We start from the raw sequence: 21,561 nt of genomic DNA on the forward strand, positions 1-21,561 counted from the left end.
ACCTCCCCTCCCCCACAGGGCAGAGAGCGAGAGCCATCCAAATTCTTCCCGTGAAACAAGAAACACATCCCGGGCGTTACCCGCCCCCTGGAAAAAAAGAAAAACCCAAAAAAAAGGAAAAGCAAACAACTTAAATTCTACTACCAATCTTACATTAGGCCAACACCCGGTTACACATCCCCACCAGGGCATTTCACCCACGTGCAGCTGTCCATTAGTTTGAGTCCAGCTTTTCACGCTTAATAAATGTCCACGCCTCGTCCGGCGTATCGAAGTAGTGGTCCCTGTCCTGGTACGTTACCCAAAGCCTTGCCGGATGCAGCAGCCCGAACTTCACCCCTTTGTTGTGGAGGACCGCCTTAGCCCGGTTGAATCCCGCACGCCTCTTAGCCAATTCAGGTCCCAGGTCCTGGGATATGCGAATCTCGCCGTTCTCCCACTTACTGCTCCGCTCCTTCTTTGCCCAACGCAAGACACGCTCCCTGGCTGTGAAGCGGTGGAACCATATCACCATCTCCCTCGGTGGTTAGTTCGCCCTAGGCTTCCTCGCGAGGACTCTGTGCGCCCCGTCCAGTTCCAAGGGCCACGGGAAGGCCCCCGCACCCATCAGCATCACCAGCATTGTAGTCACAAATGCGCTCATGTCCACCCCCTCCACACCTCACGAAGGCCCAGAATTCGCAGGTTTTGTCTCCTGGACCTATATTCGAGGTCATCCAGTCTCTCCTGCCATCTCTTGTGCAGGGCCTCATACGCCTCCACCCTGACCGCCAGGCCCAGGATCTCATCCTCATTGTCACATACCTTTCTCTCCACCTCTTTGATCGCCTTCTCCTGCACCTTCTGAGTCTCCACCATCCTTTCCATAGAAGCCTTCATAGGAGCTAGCATCTCCGTCTTCAGCTCAGCGAAGCAGCTCCTTAGGAACTCATGCTGCTCTCTTGACCACTGGGCCCACGCTGCTTGGTCCGCGCCGGCTGCCATTTTGTCTTCACGGACCCGTTCTGCTCGCTTCCCCGCAATCGCTCTCTTGATGGCCCCACTCCTGGTCCCCTCCAGGCAGCAGTGAGGGGAACTCCAGCGTCTCTTGCCACGACGGGATCACCATCAAAGTGCCGCTACAGCTCCGTTAAATGGCCCAAATGTCCGATCTCAGCGGGAGCTGCCGTGTACGCGACCTATTCGGACATGGCCGCTCCCTGAAGTCCCGAGGACAACCAGTATGATGCCTCTGCTATGCGGGCCGACTTCCGAACCCTTGGACCATCGTTCCAGGCATCTCCCCTCCCCGTCGCATTTACCCACCTTCCAGCGGTGGACATGTCCCTGGATTATCTCCCATCTCCTGGGTATTCAGATGTTGGCTCCTGCGTCTGTGGTGTTGCCTCCTGCAATTTTCAAGCACAGTACCATGCATCACGGTATGATTGGGATGCTAGGCAATGACTCCCATATGCTATACGGCCCGTTCACTCACAGGAATCCATGGGTTGTATGAAGTGCTCACTTAACCACTATTGCCAATTCGCTATTAGTACTAGCCTTCAGCTGCATGGCCAGATGCCTCAGCAGTCGGTGGGGGTTATGGGTGGTCGGTGAGGCAAATGGGCAGGGGCTAGGGTTGCTCCTGGAATGGGTTCACACGGTCCAGGGGTTAGCATGGCAGAGCCACTTGAATTTGCGCCCCCGCCCTGCGTTGAGTGCCTACCGCAGCCGTGGGTCCCCCACTCCCCACCCCCGCCAAGCACTGGGATGTCAACCTTAGCGCCCCCAGGCTCTTTGCCTGTGAGCAAAGATGGCTGCTCACCTCCTCGGCTCCCCACAGAAGCCCTTCCGCTCGGTTCACATTTTTCAAAAGGAGTACTAATCAGCATTAGTGTGACCACTTGCTGAGGAGGCCGATGAATCATAGAAGGTCGTTGGATATGGGATGGCTCCCGTTAATTGTATGGAAATGGGGCTTAAGTGGCTATAACTGGTTTCTTGCTTCACTATGGCGAGATCCCGATTTTGCCTCCCAGTGCAGGTTGGTTGCATCGCAAACTGCTTGGTGCAGGGCGCAGTTGTCGTTTTTGGCTTCTCCCGCTATTCACTGGCCTCGTGTCGATAGAACGAGAGAGGCCTGAGAATCGCGCCCAGAATGCTGGTGCAGACTCGATGGGCAGAACGGCCTCCGCCTGCACCGTGGCGATGCCATGGTTCTCACCACGCGTGCGCAGATGAGCGACTTGCCAGTCTCGGCTTCCCGCGCGCTCCCGTCCCCTCCGCGCGCCCCCACCAGGAGCGCGCGTCAGCCGTACTTCCGGCTGAAAGGTCAAGCGCGCTGACAACCGGAAATGAGTTATGTTAAAGGAGAATAAAACACAATCACAATAATAATAATAAATAAAATCTGATCTTTGCCCCTCTCCCCTCCTCCTCCTCACGGCCATGCCGGCCGCCAGCTGCGGCTGATACTGGGCCCGGTGCCTTTCCGAGCCGGGGAAAATCAGTGCGGCCATGCTGAGAGAGCAGCTGGCAGCGTCCGGCCGAACGGCAGTTTCTCCTCAGCGGGAGCGGACAGCCGACAGCGGTGCGTGTGTGAAGCCGGAGTCAGAGTGGGAGTCAGGCCTGGGGAAGGGGCCGACTTTTAACAGCGGCGAGTGAACTCACCTTTGTCCATTGGTTCGGCGGTGAGAGCGGCTCCCGGCCCCTGGATTCGGTCAACATGCCCGGGTGGCTGCCCCTCAGCAGCCGGTGAAGGCAGACAAACTGGCGGGCGTCCTCCCTCCCGGCTGAACTGGCAGAGATTTCCCATTGATCTCTATCAGCAGCAAGAAACAAAAGTTCAACGTGGACCACCCTTTCAAGGATGTTGTTTCTCCATCAGCTGCGGCCTGGGGAATAGACTCCGCACTCTTATTTGGAGCGGAGATCTGACCATTTCTTTTATATTTTTTATTATTTAGTGGTGTTATTTATTGTTACACGTGTGTGGTTTTGGACATATGCTGAACCATGAAGAAATCTGGAACACACCTCAGGAGCAAAAAGAAAACCTCCAAACAGCATGTGCGGGATGAACAAGCCGAGGGAAATAAAGTTAACGCTGGGTTGGACCAGGGGCGAAAGAGCGAATCACAGAAAGAAAAGGTGAGTATATCATCGATGGAAGTGGAGGTTATGGACAACTGGGGAATCATCATTCATTTATAAAGCGGGCTCTAGATGAGTAAACTACCTGCAGGTCTTTTTATTTTCAAAACGCAGCGGACATATCATGAACAAACATGGTTTTTACTCAACCACTTATTGAAACTGACAACATTCAATTACAGTGTCGATGCTGTTAACTTCTGCATGTGGCTTTCAAAACAAATGCCGGGATACTGATTAATCATTTTATTACCTTGTTCTTGACACTGCATGCTAATACTGAAGAGATGTGCATTCAAAAATGTTATGCCACTCTAAATAATATCATAATATGAGGCATTTTAAACTGCAAGTAGGCTATTGTGTCGCAATAAAAGTGATCAAAAGTGTGCATGAAATTGAATTGTCGAAGCAGAAGAAGCAAGAAACACATCAGTGGCTTTCAAAACTATTAACTTTAATCTTTTGTTTGCTGCCCATTTAATCACGTTTTTGTACAGATGGCATTTTTTTGGGTTTATATATCATTTAATCTCTTTGTAAAGGCTCTGTGATGTCGTAAATATGAGAGGGAAATATAAATGTTAAGAGGGAAATTAGTTCCCGCTTCCAGATTTAATCAGATCTGCATTGCAATAAGTATAAATGTGTGAGATGCCTCTATGAAGTGATTTTGCAGTTTCGCTGAATATCTAACTGATTTCCTCAACTGTTGTACAAGATGTCATTACAAATCTATGGTGTCACTTTACATAAAGCACACTGCACTGTTGTGTCAGCTGTGACTCAGTTGTTGGTGGCCCTCTTGCCTCTGTCAAAATGTTGTTGGTTCAAGTCCTACTCCTGAGACTTGAGCACAAACAAAGTTCTGTGCTGTGGTTTTAGTTTAGTAATGAGGGAGTGCTGCATTGTCGGAAGTACAGTCTTTTGGGTTTGTCATTATGCCAAGGCCCTGTCTCCTCTCAGGTGGCCATGAACATCTCATGGCACTATTTTGCAGAACAGGGGAGTTCTCCCTGGTGCCCAGGTCGACGTTTATCCCTTAAATCAGCAAGACAGATGATGTGGCCATGATCACATCGCTGATGTGGCCATTATCACATCGCTGATGTTCAGATCTTGCTGTGAACAAATTGGCCACCGCATTTTTTCACCATAAGTGACAACACATCAAAAAGTTCCCCATTGGTTGTAAAGTGCTTTGGGATATTTAGACTTTATATTAAATGCAAGCCATTTGTTGATAAAATTAAGCCAGTTAGCTGGAGCAGAAATATTTAACTTTTATATGAATGTGAACAATGTAATATTTCTGCACAGTTTTAACTTGGGAACATTTCTTTGTCCTGCACCAAGAAGAGGATAAACTGAATAATGCCTCTTGAGATGTCTGTACTGTACAGTACAGCACAGAAATTCCACATTAATTTACAATAATTACAGATGGAATTTTTCATCCCAGTTCCTGGAACAGAACAGGATGCTGTGTACACTATGTTAGCTGCAACAGATACAGATGTACATTTCTAAAGCCGTTGCTCTAAGATTGCAACAGTTGTTGCATTTAAGGTATACGTTGCACATAGTATCCCATGTGGAATACATGGTGGAGAATGGTAGTGACATTAGGAAATACTGCTGTTGTGGCCTGCCTTATCATTCTCTCAGTATTTTCTTTTGGTTGTGTCACTTGAGATAGCTTATTTAGGTGGGACTTCTAGTGTGCAGTTTAGATGGAAAATGTTGTTGATATACCGACTTGTTACTCAAGCATAACAACTCGATTTTTAAAATGGCTCTATGTTTAGTCTGAGAAAACATGATCTTAAGTACTTTTGCTATTAACAAATAGGTCAATGGTCATACCAGACAAAATGTACATCTCATTTGCAATGATTATACCCACGATCTACATAATGAAAAATGAAATGAAATTAAAATCGCTTATTGTCACGAGTAGGCTTCAATGAAGTTACTGTGAAAAGCCCCTAGTTGCCACATTCTGGCGCCTGTCAGGGGAGGCTGGTACGGGAATCGAACCGTGCTGCTGGCCTGCTTGGTCTGCTTTAAAAGCCAGCGATTTAGTCCACTGAGCTAAACCAGCCCCTGTGGGTACATACAAGGAAAGTAAAGAAGAGCTCAAGCAGGGAGTTAGGAGGACAAAAAGGGTCATGAAATGTCCTTGGCACACAGGATTAAGGAGAATCCCAATGCATTTTATACGCATATTAGAAACGAGGGTGGCTAGAGAAAGAGTTTTCCCACTCAAGGACAAAGGGAAATTGTGTATGGAATCAGAGGAAGTAGGCGAGGTCCTTAATGAGTATTTTGTATCAGTGTTCACAAAGGAGAGGGACATGTTGATTGGTGGTGTCTCAGAAGGATGTGTAAACACTTCAGAACAGGTCGTTATTACAAGGGAGGAAGTGTTAGGTGTGTTAAAAGCATTAAGGTAGAGAAATCCCAGGGCCAGATGGCATCTATCCCAGATTACTGAGGGAGGCAAAAGATGAAATCGCTGGGCCTCTGACAGAAATCTTTGTGTCCTTATTGGCCACAGATGAGATCCCAGAGGATTGGAGGATAGCCAATATTGTATTGTTATTTAAGAAGGGTTGCAAGGATAGTCTGGATAATTATAGGCCAGTGAGCTTGACATCAGTGATTGTGAAATTGTTGGAAAAAATTCTCAGAGATAGGATGTATGCACATTTGTAAGTGAATGGTCTTATTTGCGACAAGCAGCATGGTTTTGTACAAGGGAGGTCATGTCTCACAAATTTGATTGAATTTTTTGAGGAGGTGACAAAAGTGATTGACGAGGGAAGGGTTGTGGATGTTGTCTACATGGACTTTGTTAAAGCATTTGATAAGGTCCCTCATGGCAGGCTGGTGCAAAGGATTGGATCACATGGGGTCAGGGGTGAACTAGCTGGATGGATCCAGAATTGGCCTGGCCACAAGACAGGGTAGCAGTGGAAGGGTGTTTTTCAGAATGGAGGTCTGTAACGAGTGGTGTTCCTCGGGGATCAGTTCTGGGACCTCTGCTCTTTATAATATATGTAAAGAACTTGTAAGAAAACATAGCGGTTCTGATTAGCAAGTTTGTGGATGATACGAAGATTGGAGGAGTTGCGGATAGTGATGACGATTGTTAGAAAGTACACCAGGATATAAATAGGCTGCAAAATATGGCAGATGGAATTTAACCCGGACAAATGCGAGGTGATGCATTTTGGTAGATCCAATTCAGGTGGGAGCTATAAAATCAATGGCAGAACCATCAAGAGCATAGAGATGCAGAGAGATCTGGGCGTGCAGGTCCACAGAGCCTTAAAAGTGGCAGCGCAGGTGGAAATGGTGGTGGAGAAAACATGGCATGCTTGCCTTCATAGGACGGGGTATCAAGTATAAAAGCTCGAAAATTATGTTACAATTATATAGAATGCTGGTTAGGCCACATTTGGAATACTGTGTCCAATTCTGGTCACCGCACTGCCAGCAGGACATTGAGGCTTTGGAGAGAGTACAGAAAAGGTTTGCCAGGATGTTGCCTGGTATGGAGGGTATTAGCTACGAGGAGAGATTGAATAAACTGGGATTGGTCTCCCTAGAGAGACGGAGGCTGAGGGGCGACCTGATGGAACGCTTCGCTGTACTTCGGTACATGTGACAATAAATAAAATCAAATATGAAATTATTAGGGGTATAGATAGGGTGAACAGTTGGAGGCTTTTTCCCAGGGCAGAAATTACAATTACAAGGGGGCACAGGTTCAAGGTGAGGTGGGAAAGGTTCAGAGGAGATGTGTGGGGGAAGCTTTTTACACAGTGGGCGGTGGTGGCCTGGAATGCACTGCCAAGTGAGGTGGTTGAGGCAGATACGTTAGCGACCTTTAAGACTTATCTGGAAAGGCACATGAACAGACGGGGTGTAGAAGGACACAGGTGGTTGGTCTAGGTAGGAGACGTGATTGGCGTAGGCTTGGAGGGCTGAAGGGCCTGTTCCTGTGCTGTATTGTTCTTTGTTCTAAATATGATGTGATCAGTAGACATGTAGCTCCTCAAGTGACTTGGAAAACATTCATTAGACTTGAAATAAATCATGCTATTTAAGTATAGTCAATAGAAAAGCTGACTTGAAAAGGAAGGCCGATGTCGTGGCCTTCGTTTCTCTGATTGCACGGCAGCAAATTTTACTGGAGTGGCGGTCGGCATCGCCACTGGGGGTAGTGGCTTGGTTGAGTGACCTGTACGCCTTCCTGCGGTTGGAGAAGATAAAATATGAGTTAAGGGGCTCTGCAGAGAAGTTTGAGAAAAGGTAGGGGATGTTTCTGACTGTGTTTGAGGAGCTGTTCGTCGCAGGGTGAAAAAGGGGACAACATTTGTACAGACTGTATAGTTGATTGCTGGGAAAGTATGTTTCCTGGGGTGTTTATTTGTTGTAACCTGTTTTGATACATGTTTGTAATAAAATACATTTAAAAAAAAAAGAAAAGCTAACTTGATGAATAAAATAACTCAATGTCGGGACACTAGTTAGCACGGCAGCCTCACAGCAGCAGGGGCCCAGGTTCAATTCTAGCCTTGGGTGACTGTCTATAGAGTTTGCAAATTCTCCCTGTGTCTGTGTCGGTTTCCGTCGGCTGCTCAGGTTTCCTCCCACAGTCTTTGAGTTGTGGGGGTGAGACCCACACAGACATGGGGAGAATGTGCAAGCTCCACATGAACGGAGACCCATCGCCAGGATCGAACCTGGTCCTTGGTGTCGTGAGGCAGCAGTGCTAACCACTGTACCACTGTGCCGCCCCTTCACCACTGTTCTTGTTTGACTCTGCACCATGTCTCATCTAATTGCGCAATATAGTTCTTTGTGTGTTCTTGAAGGCCAAGCTACTGCTTGTGGGTGGTTGCTGAATGCTAATGGAGATACCTATATTGTAGAAGTTTTACAAAACACACAACTGTTAATTCAAAATTGTTGGAAATCACTCACTTCCTCAGAATAGACTTGAATTAAGCAATTTTAACAAAACAGAAAGGAGGCTTTTCCATGACTGTCAGTTGAAAGTAGCAGATAATTTGTATGAAACAATTTTTAATTTAGAGCAGTGCACTACATACCACTTGGCCTTGTGAATTGTTTTCAGTATCTGTAACAAATACAATGTAGGCCATGTGCTGAACAGTAGAGTCTGGACTTATGTTTCGCTTTACAAAACATCTGGTTGGCACATATGGTTTCCAACATTTGGCTTGGAATTCTCAAGAGGATTTTCTGACCAGTTGCTTCCAATAGTAGTTAAAAGAGAAGGCCATTTTTTTTCAAGGAGTTCTTATTCTTAAGTGCAGTGAAACGCTGTGAAATGTGCATTGATTAAATGCATGTAAAAAAGCAAAGCACATGCCGATGCTAGGTAAAAGCAGAAATTGGCGGTATATGAGTATGGGGAGAAGGCGAGCAGGATGTTGGCACATCAGCTCCGCAGGTGAGATGCGGCTAGGGAAATTGGTGGAGTGACGGATAAGGGTGGGAATGTAGTGCAGAAGGGGACAGAAGTAAATGGGGTCTTTAGGGACTTCTACGAGGAACTGTACCGGTCAGAACCTCCGATGGGGAGAGGGGGGATGGAGAGCTTCATGAGCAGGCTATGTTTCCCAAGGGTTCAAGAGGAGCTGGTAGAGGGGCTGGGGGCGCCGATAGAGTTGGAGGAGCTAGTCAGGGGGATTGGACAAATGCAGTCAGGTAAGGCGCCGGGGCCGGACGGGTTCCCGGTGGAATTTTATAAAAAGTATGCGGATCTGGTGGGCCCCCTGTTGGTGCGAGCCTTCAATGAGGCATGGGAGGGGGGGGGCTTTGCCCCCGACGATGTCGCGGGCACTGTTCTCTCTGATCCTGAAGCGGGATAAGGACCCCTTGCAGTGTGGATCATACAGGCCTATCTCGCTCCTCAATGTTGACGCTAAGTTGCTGGCGAAGATCCTGGCCACCAGGATAGAGGACTGTGTGCCAGGGGTGATACACGAGGATCAGACAGGATTTGTCCAGGGACGGCAGCTCAACACGAATGTGCGGAGACGGCTAAATGTTATTATGATGCCGGCAGTGGAGGGGGAGGCGGAGATAGTGGTGGCGCTGGATGCGGAGAAAGTGTTTGATAGAGTTGAGTGGGGGTACCTGTGGGAGGTGCTGGAGCGGTTCGGATTCGGGGAGGGATTCATCAAATGGGTGAGGCTGCTCTACGCGGCTCCGATGGCAAGTGTAGTTACCAATGGAAGGAGATCGGAGTACTTTAGGCTCTACCGTGGGACCAGGCAGGGGTGCCCCCTGTCCCCCTTGCTCTTTGCATTGGCGATTGAACCTTTGGCTATGGCGTTGAGGGAGTCAGGGAGATGGAGGGGTCTGGTGCGGGGTGGGGAGGAACATCGTGTATCGCTGTATGCAGACGACCTGCTGTTGTATGTGGCGGATCCAGAAGGGGGAATGCCGGGGGTGATGGAGCTGTTAGCGGAATTTGGGGGCTTCTCGGGCTATAAGTTAAATTTAGGCAAGAGTGAGGTATTTGTAGTACACCCGGGTGATCAGGAGGAGGGAATTGGGAGACTCCCATTTAAGAGGGCAGTGAAGAGTTTTAGATACCTGGGGGTGCAGGTGGCCAGGAGTTGGGGGACTCTCCATAAGCTTAATTTTACCAGGCTGGTGGAGCAAGATGGAGGAGGAATTTAAAAGGTGGGACATGGTGCCGCTATCGTTGGCGGGTAGACTGTAGTCCGTCAAAATGACGGTTCTCCCGAGGTTCTTGTTCCTTTTTCAGTGTTTGCCCATCTTTATCCCTAGGGCCTTTTTTAGAAGGGTGACTAGCAGCATCAGGGGCTTTGTTTGGGCGCATGGGACCCTGACGGTGAAGAGGGTCTTCTTGGAGCGGGGTAGAGATGGGGGGGGGGGGGGGCGGGCGTTACCCAATCTCTCGGGGTATTATTGGGCGGCCAATGTGTCGATGGTGCGCAAGTGGGTAATGGAGGGGGAGGGGGCATCATGGAAACAGATGGAGAGGGCGTCCTGTGGAGATACAAGCCTGGGGGCCCTGGTAACGGCGCGGTGGCCGCTCCCTCCTACGAGGTATACCACGAGTCCGGTGGTGGCGGCTACCCTCAAGATTTGGGGACAGTGGAGGCGACATAGGGGAGAAGTGGGGGGCTCGATGGAGGCTCCGTTAAGGGGGGACCATAGGTTAGTCCCGGGGAACATTGATGGGGGATTTCAGGGTTGGCATAGAGCGGGCATCAGGCAGCTGAGGGACCTGTTTATTGATGGGAGGTTTGCGAGCCTGGGGGAGTTGGAGGAGAAATTGGGCTCCCCCTCGGGGAACATGTTCAGGTATCTGCAGGTAAAGGCATTTGCTAGGCGGCAGGTGGAGGGATTCCCTTTGCTTCCCGCGAGGGGGGTGAGCGACAGGGTGCTTTCGGGGGTCTGGGTCGGAGAGGGGAAGATATCTGATATCTACAAGGTTATGCAGGAGGCGGAGGAGGCGTCAGTAGAGGAGCTGAAAGCTAAGTGGGGGGGGGGGGGGACTGGGGGAACAGTTCGAAGACGGGACATGGGCTGATGCTCTGGAGAGGGTTAATTCTTTCTCCTCGTGTGCGCGGCTTAGATAGATAGAACAGTACAGCACAGAACAGGCCCTTCGGCCCTCGATGTTGTGCCGAGCAATGATCACCCTACCCGTAACCCAACAATCCCCCCATTAACCTTACACTACGGGCAATTTAGCATGGCCAATCCACCTAACCCGCACATCTTTGGACTGTGGGAGGAAACCGGAGCACCCGGAGGAAACCCACGCACACACGGGGAGGACGTGCAGACTCCACACAGACAGTGACCCAGCCGGGAATCGAACCTGGGACCCTGGAGCTGTGAAGCATTGATGCTAACCACCATGCTACCGTGAGGCTTAGCCTCATCCAAAAGGGGGAGGGAAAAGGGGGGGGGGGAAAGGGGGAGGGAAAAGGGGGAAGGGGGAGGGAAAAGGGGGAAGGGGGAGGGAAAAGGGGAAAGGGGGAGGGAAAAGGGGGAAGGGGGAGGGAAAAGGGGGAAGGGGGAGGGAAAAGGGGGAAGGGGGAGGGAAAAGGGGGAAGGGGGAGGGAAAAGGGGGAAGGGGGAGGGAAAAGGGGGGAAGGGGGAGGGAAAAGGGGGAAGGGGGAGGGAAAAGGGGGAAGGGGAGGGAAAAGGGGGAGGGAAAAGGGAAAAGGGGGAGGGAAAAGGGGGAAGGGGAGGGGAAGGGGGAGGGAAAAGGGGGAAGGGGAGGGAAAAGGGGGAAGGGGAGGGGGAAGGGGGAGGAAAAGGGGGAAGGGGAGGGAAAAGGGGGAAGGGGGAGGGGGAAGGGGAGGAAAAGGGGGAGGGAAAAGGGGGGAGGGGGAGGGAAAAGGGGAAGGGGAGGGGAAAAGGGGGAAGGGGGGGAAGGGGGAGGAAAAGGGGGAGGGAAAAGGGGGAAGGGGGAGGGGAAAAGGGGGAAGGGGAGGAAAAGGGGGAAGGGGGAGGGAAAAGGGGGAGGGGAAAAAGGGGGAGGGGAAAAGGGGGAAGGGGGAGGGGAAGGCGAGGGGAGAAGGGGGAGGGGAAAAGGGGGGAAAGGGGAGGGAAAAGGGGGGAAGGGGGCGGGAAAAGGGGGGAGGGGGAGGGAAAAGGGGGGACGATAACTATGTTTGTTTGTTTATTTAATTTTAATTTATTTTTAAGTTCTTTTGTTGTTCATTGGGGTTGGGGGGGGTGGGGGGGATGTGATACATGCGTCGATACGGTCTGGGGGTGTTACAGTTATTATGGGTTATTTTGTTGCATTTCATTGTTTGTCGTTATGTTTGATATTTTCTGTAAAAAATTCCAATAAAAATTATATTAAATAAAAAAGCAGAAATTGGTGGAAACATAACAAGTGGATCAGCATTTGGAGAGACAGCAGATAAGTTAACATTCAGGTTGTAACCGTCATCAAAAGTGAGGTAAAATCATTCTGGCAAAGGACCGTGGTCTTATGTATTAACTTGCCTGCACCCTCCACAAATGCGGACTGATTTTTGGATAAATGCATACAGATGTTTCTTTATTCAGAATTAATTCTGGCATTGTATTCAGCAAAACGAGGCTTTTCCTTGCTTTGAAAGGCATATTCACTTAAGCACTTGGATTTAGCATCAGTCCACTGCTTCACTCAAGCAAAATATCTTGCACTTTCAGGTGCAAAATGGTCAGTCACTGCAATCAAAGAATCTCCTGCCTTGCACCTTCCATAAACATAAGCTTGTCCAACACATTGCCCATATCCTAACTCTCAACATTTCCTGTTAACCCATTACCCCCATGCTCACTGACCAGCTCTTGAGTCCGTCAATGCCTCGATTTTTAAATTCTCGCCATTGTTATCAAATCCCTCCATGGCTGCAACCCATCCTGCTCTGTAACCTCCTCCAGCCCTGTCACCTCATTCAGTCCTCTGAGATCTCTGTGCTCCTCAAATTCTAGTCTCTTGCACATGCTTAAATTTCTGTTGCTGCACCATTTATGGTGAAGCCCTCAGCTGTTGAGACCCTGAGCTCTGGAATTTCTTCTTTAAACCTCTCTCCCTCATGTCCTGTTTCAGGCTATCCTTTAAAACCAATTGGCATTAGCCAATCGTTTGGTCATATGCCAAATCTCTTGTGGCTTGGTGTAAGATTTTATTTGATAACACTCCTGTGAGGTGCTTTGGAATGTTGACTATGTTAAAATACTACATGAATGCAAGTTGCTGTTGGGGTACTTATAAACCTGAGTGATAGCACACAGAAGGAGTTCTGCTGCTGGTTTCATGTTTTAAATGGAGCCAATAAATGCGAAGACCTGGGTCACTGTCTGTGTGGAGTTTGCACATTCTCCCCGTGTTTGCGTGGGTTTCGCCCCCACAACCCAAAAGATGTGTTGGGTAGGTGGATTGGCCATGTTAAATTACCCTTAATTGGAAAACATGAATTGGGTACTCTAAATTTATTTTAAAAAAAATACGAAGACTGCAGTTAAATTACAAAATACCAAACTATTATTTACTCTCTTTCAAAATTACATTTTGTTTGTACTTTTTCCCTTCAAATGGTTGGCCATTTCACAGGGCGCTTAAAAGTCAACCATGTTGCAGTAACATTGGTAGATCATTCCTTCTGTGAAGTCCCTTCTGAATTTGATTTATATTTTCACAGGTTTTAGTATATCCTGCCTTGCAACAACATAACTTATATTTATATAGCACCCTGCAATTAAATGTCTCAAGGTGCTTCATTCGCAAAGTAAAACATTGAACTTACATAACGAGATATTAGGGCAAAAGAGTATTTATTGGGTAAAGAGGAAGATTTTAATTTTTTTCTTTGTTTAACGTAATATATGTTTAATTTTTCTCTGCCATTTAATATTTTATACGCTTACTTACTGAGCGGCGATGTTCTGCATTAGGAAGATCAAATGCAGATTGGGTGACAGCTTTCTGGAACAGCTCCTTTCAGTTTGTGTACATGGTCCAAAGCTAATCGTTGTCTGTCATTGTAATTCTCCTCCTTGCTCATCCTTTGATATTCTGTTCTCGGCCAAATGCAGTATTCAATTGAAGCTGAATTCAAGTTTGAGGCACAGCACCTGATCTTTCAAGAAGGCACTTACAGCTTTCTGGAGTTTAGCAATTTCAGATAGTGACATTTGTTCCCATTTTGTTCCCATTTCTTTGGATATTTCAGACTTACTCTTGCTTTTACTTTCAGATGGTAGTTGTTTATCATTCTGCAATTTGCTTCTGCTCTCAACACAAATTCCTCCGACCCTTGGATGGTGTACTTTATCTTCTCCAGGTGGAGAAATTCCACCAGGTCTGCCAGCCAGTCTGCACCTTTGGGTGGTACTGCTGATCGCCGAGCATCCATAAGCCGGTGGACATCTTTGTTAGACCGAAATGTTGCCTCATTTGGTTCCACGTCTTCAATGTGGCTACCACCACTGGCCTAGATGTGTGTCTTGATGGGGTAGGGATGGAAGCACTGCCATAGTGAGTTTTCGGAGGGTAGTTCCCTAGAGAGAGGACTCCTACAGCCTCACTGATTCCGTGTTTGGCTCTCTTATCCATCCCCTCACCCTCTCAGCTGTGGCCGCCCAGTGGTAGTACTGTAGATTTGGTAAGGCTAGACCGTCTATGTTTTTCCTCCTTTGCAGTATCGACTTGGGGATCCTCTGGTTCTTCTCTCTCTCTCTCTCTCTCTCTCCTCTCTCTCTCTCTCTCTCTCTCTCTCTCTCTCTCTCTCTCTCTCTCTCTCTCTCTCTCTCTCCTCTCTCCCCCCCCCCCTCCCCCCCCCCCCCCCCCCCCCCCCCCCCACACACACACACACACACACACAAACGCCACAATCATTTTGTCGGATATGTAATTTCCTTTTTACTGATAGCTGTGCACTAGCTGCAGGTTTCGAGCTGAACATGCAATGTAGCATGGACTTGCTCGCTAATCCATGTGACAACTTTCCACTATGATCAGCACAATGAAAACTAAAGTAATTTTGCAGCCTGCTTCGGGAAAGCATGTTGTCTAGCCCAAAGTTTCAATCCACAATCAGAATTTGTCAGAAGCGGATAAGTTCACTTAACTCGCCATCTCTCTAGCTGTCTATATTGACAAAGAGACTCATGCAAAAATTGCCAAAGCAAGTGTAGCTTTTGCCAGATTTTGAACATCAGTCTGTGGATAAAGAGGAGTAAGTCTCTCTCCCAAACGATAGAGCAATATCCCTGCGCACTCTGCTCATGCATGCCAGTATCATACCTAGAATTATAGTATCCCTGCAGCGCAGAAGGAGGCCATTTGGCCCATCGAGTCTGTGCTGATCCTTCGAAAGAGCACCCTACCGTGCCCCAATCCTCTCTCTAGCCCTATATCCCCACCCATGGTTTGGACACTAAGGGGCAATTTAGCATAGCCAAACCACCGAACCTGCACACCTTTTGGACTGTGGGAGTAAACCGGAGCACTCGGAGGAAACCCATGCAGACAGGGGGAGAAAGTGCAAACTCCTCGGTCACCCGAACTGGGAATCAAACCCAGGACCCTGGCGCTGTGAGGCAACAGTGCTAATAACTGTGCCACCCACTTTCACAACCACTTTTACTTGAGCTGCTGCCTTCAGAAGCTTCTAAAAGCGGGATAGCAAGAAAAGATGTCAGACACTGAGGTGCTTACCTGAGCTTGCATGTCAAGGCACCCATGCTTTATTGAGACAGTCACAACTAAGTTGGTCTGTTCATGTAGCCAGGATGCCTGACATTCGCTTACAAAGTGAACCTCCAATGGAGATCTTGAAGTAATCTCATAGTAGTCAAAGGAAGCATGGCATGGCTTGGCATTCTAAAGGCTTCGCTTAAGAGGCTTGATATCAACTTTTAAGTCCTGGGAGAAGCTCACCCAGCATTGCTTATTGGAAGCAGAGGAAAAAAGCAAGGGAAGCAAATCCTGAACCAGCAACTTGTCCAAAACGCAGGCATCTGCAGAATCCTGTCTTATTTCCTGCAGAACCTTCCGGGTGCAAATCAACCTTTACCAGTCACCTACGTACCCACTGAAAGCCAACCAAACACTCCAGATGATGAGCATAGCAATCTTTACCTGGAATGATACATAAGAATTGTCTATAATTCAATGCAAGGAATTTGATCAATTAGGCAAATGACTTGCAAGCACAGTTAACATTTGGCAGTGTTACTGAACTATTACTGAAACATGGCTTATAAAGGGCAGGAATGGAAGCTCAACATTTGTGGTTATTGCATTTTCATAGGTAGAGAGGGAGATTAAAAGAGATGGGGTTGGTCGCACTATTGGCGAAATAAATAATCGCGGATGTGAACCTGGAAGCCATAAGGATCATGAAATGCAGCTACACGGGTGGAACTGAGCGGGGGAAAAAAGAGGGCAGCCACAATAAGGGATTATATTTTAGATAAAAGGATAAAAGCACTTTCACCTCACAGTATAAATATCTCCCACTTTCTATGTCTTTTAGCTTTGACAAAGGGTCATCTGGACTCGAAACATTAGCTCTTTTCACTCCTACAGATGCTGCCGCACCTGCTGAGATTTTCCAGCATTTTCTCTTGGGATTATATTTTAGATCTCTAAACAGTCCAAGGGAGATAGAAGGAAAAATATGTAGCCTAATTGCTGAGGTGTAGAAACAGCAGGACAGTAAAAGGTTTCAAATACCCCATCATTAACTGAGGTAAAATTAGGTGTGAAAAGTATGAGAGATGCAACATTCTTAAAAATCCATTCTGGAGAACATTTCCACCATGCCTAGCAAGGCCAATGAGAGAAGGAGCAATTCTGGCCTATTAGGGAATGAAGCAGGGAAGGGATACTTGGGGGAGGAGCCAGGAGTCTAACAGAGTGTGAGAGGAGCCAGGAGTCTAAAAGAGTACGAGAGGAGCCTGGAGATTTAAGGAGGGTGGAGCATGGGAGTGGTGAGTATCGGGGATTTCACTGAAGCTGAACAAACCAAACCTATGTCTCAGGAAAACAGTGACCTGATTGGCTGATAGGGAATCTGTGCTAAATTTAAAAAAAACATTGCAAAACAAATTAATTAATTAACTGAGTAGAGATTGCTGGGCAGGCGATGTGCTGTAACTGCATGATGTGGGAACTGGTAAACACCAGTAAACCAGTGTTTACTGCTCGAGGAATTTCAGCTTAGAATTGATGAGCTGGATTCTGCACTTCAGACACTGTGGCGCATCAGGGTATGGGAGAGTCACAGTTTTGCAGTGTTTTTAAAAAATTTATCACAGATTCCCTATCGGCCAATCAGCTTTGTTTCAGGAAGCGGTCACACCCCGCAGATTAAGTACCTCAAATACGGCAAGTGGTTGGGGTGTGACTGCGACTGAGGCAGGCAGAGGGATCCTGAATTCAAAAAGGGAGGAGTCTCAGCCTTTGACCTTGTCCAACAGGTACTTGCTCCCTGTGTCGATGAGGAAAAGGACTGTCAGAAGGATAAGTTAGTGGACCAGTGCACCGTGGTACAAGAGGCCATTCAAGCGGGGATGGGGGAGAGCAAAAAGACAAGTGGTTGTTGTAGGGGATTCTATAATTAGGGGAACTGGTAGCACCCTTTGCAAACGGGACCAAGAGTCCTTCATGGTATGTTGCCTGCTCCGTGCTAGGGTGAGGGACATCTCTAACCAGCTTGAAAGAATATTGGAAAGGACGGGGGAGGATCCAGTTGTTGTGGTCCATGTTGGGACAAACAACTTGGGCAAGACTAGGAAAGAGGACCTGTTGGGGGATTATCAGAAATTAGGAACAAAATTAAAGAAGCGGTCCTCAAGGATTATAGTTTTTGGATTACTACCTGAGCCACATGCAAATTGGTATAGGGATGAGAAAACTAGGGAAGTAAACACGTGACTAAAGGAGTGGTGCGGGAAAGAGGGGTTCCATTTCATGGGGCACTGGCATCAGTATTGGGACAGGAGGGATCTGTACTGTTGGGAGGGTCGCCACCTGAACCGATCTGTGACCAGTGTTCGAGTGGGAAGGATAAACAGGGTGGTCACAAGGACTTTAAGATAGCAAATTGAGAGGGGAGGGGCAGGGGGGAGTGAAGGGTAAAGCTATAAGAAGTGTTATGGTTAATAGGAACCAAAGCAGCAGGTCAGCATGTACGAGAAGTTAAAGGTTATTAGGATGAACAGGCAGGGCCAGTCTAACTATTATGGAGGGGAAATGAAATGTACAAAATTGAAGTGTAAAGTGACTAGGAGTGAAAGTTGGGGATGAGGCTGTGTTATCAGAGAGGTCACAATGTATGAAAAGTGTAGTGCACCAGAAAATCCTGCAGGGGAATGACAGATCAGTAGGACATATTTAAAAACCTTGTACCGAAATGCCCGCAGTATTCGGAATAAGGTCAATGAGCTGACAGCACGAATAGAGACAAATGGGTATGATTTGGTGGGGGATTACTGAAACATGGTTGCAGGAGGACCGGGACTGGGAGTTGAATGTCCTAGAGTTCTCAGTATTCCAAAAGGATGGACAGGATGGAACAGGAAGTGGCGTTGTTTTATTGGTTAAACATAGCATCAAGGCTTTATTGAGAAATGATATTGGCACCTAAGGGCCAAAATGTTGAATCGACTTGGGTGGATATAAAAAAAATAAGGGAAGAAATTCCTTGGCAGGAGTAATTTACAGGCACCCGAGCAATACTTCCAAAGTGTGGCAAAGTATAAACCAAGAAATAATAAGAAGGGCACAATGGTAGTCATGGGTGACTTTCATATGCATATTAATTGGATTAATGAAATTGGCAAGTGTAGCCTCGAGGGAGATTTCATAGCGTGTATGAGGGATTGTTTCGTGGAGCAATATGTTACGGAGCCAACCAGGGATCAGCTAATATAGATTTAGTGTTATGTAATAAAGAAGGTTTGATAAATAGTCTTGTTGTCAAGGATCCTCTTCAAAAGAGTGATCACAGCATGCTAGAATTTCAAATTCAGATTGAACAAAAAGACCCAGTGTCACACTAGAATTTTAGCATTTAGCAGAGGTAATTCTACAGGCCTGAGTTAAGAATTGGCCCAAGTAGACGGGGCACAGATAATTAAGGGTAGGACAGTTGAGAAACAATGGTGGATGTTCAGGGAGAATTTAAATACCACTCAATTAAAGTACATTCCTGAAAGGAAAAGAGAAAAACATGTTCCATGGCTAAACGAGGAACGCATAAAAGCAAAAACTAGGGCATACGATACTGCAAAGGCTAGTGGCAGGCTGGAGGATTGAGAGAATTTTAAAGATCAACAAAAGGATACTAAAAATAAATCAAAAGAGCTAAGATGAACTACGAAAGGAAACTAGCAGAAAACGTAAACACTGATGCCAAAAGCTTCTATAAGTATATAAAGAGGAAGAGAAAAGCTAAAGTAAATGTTGGCCCTTTAGAGGCGATACAGGTGAGGTAATAATGGGAAACAGAACAGATGGAGGCACTGAACCAATATTTTGCCTGTCTTCACGTAGAAGATAATAAAACATTGCCAAAAATGACAGTTCATGCAGAGGAACTTGGTGCAGTAACCTTCACTAAGGAGACAGTATGATTCAACTGACCGGATGAAGGGGAGCTAAGTCTCTGGGATCTGATGGCCTGCACCCTAAGCAGTGGAGATAGTGGATGCATTGGTTATGAGATTTCAGAATCTCATACTTCTCGTACATCAGAGGCAAAAAGTAGGACACTATAGACCGGTTAGCTTGACCTCTGTGGTGGGGAAGTTGTTGGAATCAATCATTAAGGAGGAGATGACTCTACATTTGGAAAGACAAAGCTCAATCCACCATTGTCAGCATGGTTTTATGAAGGGAAGTCATGCTTGACAAACTTGCTTTTGAGGTAGATAATGGGGAACCTGCGGATCTGAAATACCTGGACTTCCAGTAGGCGTTTGATGAAGTGCCACATATAATATTGATCCAGAAAGTGAGATCACAGGGGATTGGGGGTAGAGTACTCGATTGAATTCAGTAAGAAGTCTTACAACACCAGGTTAAAATCCAACATGTTTGTTTCAAACACTAGCTTTCGGAGCACTGCTCCTTCCTCAGGTGAATGAAGAGGTTTGTTCCAGAAACATATATACAGACAAAGTCAAAGATGCCAGAAAATGCTTAGAATGCGAGCATTAGCAGGTAATTGAATCTTTACAGATCCAGAGATAGGGGTAACCCCATCTTAAAGAGGTGTGAATTGTCTCAAGCCAGGACAGTTGGCAGGATTTCGCAAGCCCAGGCCAGATGGTGGAGGATGAATGTAATGCGACATGAATCCCAGGTCCCGATTGAGGCCGTACTAATGTGTGCGGAACTTGGCTATAAGTTTCTGCTCAGTGATTCTGCGTTGTCACGCGCCCTGAAGGCCACCTTGGAGAACGCTTACCCGGAGAGCATTGTTTGCAGCAAACTACCCAGCCTTCAGAACCACGACACCACACAACCCTGCCATGGCAATCTCTGCAAGACGTGCAGATCATTGACAAGGATACCACCATTATACGTGAGAACACCACCTACCAGGAATACAGTACATACTCGTGAGACTCAGCCAATGTTGTCTACCTCATACGCTGCAGGAAAGGATGTCCCGAAGCGTGGTACATTGGCGAGACCATGAAGATGCTACGACAATGAATGAACGGGCATCGCGCGACAATCACCAGGCAGGAATGTTCCCTTCCAGTCGGGGAACACTTCAGCAGTCAAGGGGATTCAGCCTCTGATCTCCGGGTAAGCGTTCCCCAAGGCGTCCTTCAGGATGCGCGTCAACGCAGAATCGCTGAGCAGAAACTTATAGCCAAGTTCCGCACGCATGAGTACGGCCTCAACTGGGACCTGGGATTCATGTTGCATTACATTCATCCCCCACCATCTGGCCTGGGCTTGTGAAATCCTACCAACTGTCCTGGCTTGAGACAATTCACACCTCTTTAACCTGGGGTACCCCTATCTCTGGATCTGTAAAGATTCAATTACCTGCTAATGCTCGCATTCTAAGCATTGTCTGGCATCTTTGAATTTGTCTATATATATGTTTCTGGAACAAACCTCTTCATTCACCTGAGGAAGGAGCATTGTTTCGAAAGCTAGTGTTTGAAACAAACATGTTGGACTTTAACCTGGTGTTGTAAGACTTCTTACTGTGCTCACCCCAGTCCAAAGCCGGCATCTCCACATCATCGATTGAATTCAGTATTGACTGACTGACAGAAAACAGTTACCAATGCTCCAAAACTTGTGCCCTTATATGAGGCCACCTCCACCAGCTCCAATACTGACCCCTCGCCCGCTACCCACTTCCTCATCATGGCTATATTTGCTGCCCAGTGGCAGTTCCTGAAACTCGGCAATGCCAGAACCCCCCCCTCCCCACTCACCCCACCCGTCGGCTCAGCTCCAACAGTACTTTCGTTACTCACAGGGTTCAACCGCCCACACAATACACAGATATCACCCTATTCACCCACTTAAAAAAGGCCTTTTGTATAAAAATAGGTAGTCACTGGAAATCAAACAAAAATCTCGGGAGGACTGTCATTTTTACGGTCTTTACCCTCCTCACCAATGACAATGGGAGCATGTCCCACCTCTGAAAATCCTCCTCAACTAAGCATGCCAGATTTATTTAATGTAGCTGCTCCCACCCTGTGCCACCTGGATACCCATGCAGTGAAAACTCCCCCCCCCCCCCCCCATCAGTTTAAATGGCAACTCTCCCAGTCTCTTCTCATGCCCCCTCACCTGGTTCACAAACACCTCACTTTTACCCATATTCAATTTGTACTCTGAAAATCGACCAAATT

At 47.4% G+C, this 21,561-nt stretch overlaps 1 protein-coding gene across 2 annotated transcripts in view; it reads left to right on the forward strand.

The window, feature by feature from the left end:
- The first annotated feature begins 2,376 nt into the window (after positions 1–2,376).
- mast2 (microtubule associated serine/threonine kinase 2) overlaps positions 2,377–21,561 on the forward strand; it is a 524,270-nt gene continuing 505,085 nt past the window's right edge. For both annotated transcript variants that reach the window (XM_038794189.1, XM_038794190.1), the window contains exon 1: positions 2,377–3,132. In XM_038794189.1, the coding sequence (XP_038650117.1) occupies positions 2,998–3,132 (135 nt within the window). In that variant the 5' untranslated portion in view covers positions 2,377–2,997. The remainder of the gene's footprint in view (positions 3,133–21,561) is intronic.

This window comes from Scyliorhinus canicula, chromosome 4 (genome assembly GCF_902713615.1).
Source record: "Scyliorhinus canicula chromosome 4, sScyCan1.1, whole genome shotgun sequence".
Classification (NCBI taxonomy): domain Eukaryota; kingdom Metazoa; phylum Chordata; class Chondrichthyes; order Carcharhiniformes; family Scyliorhinidae; genus Scyliorhinus; species Scyliorhinus canicula.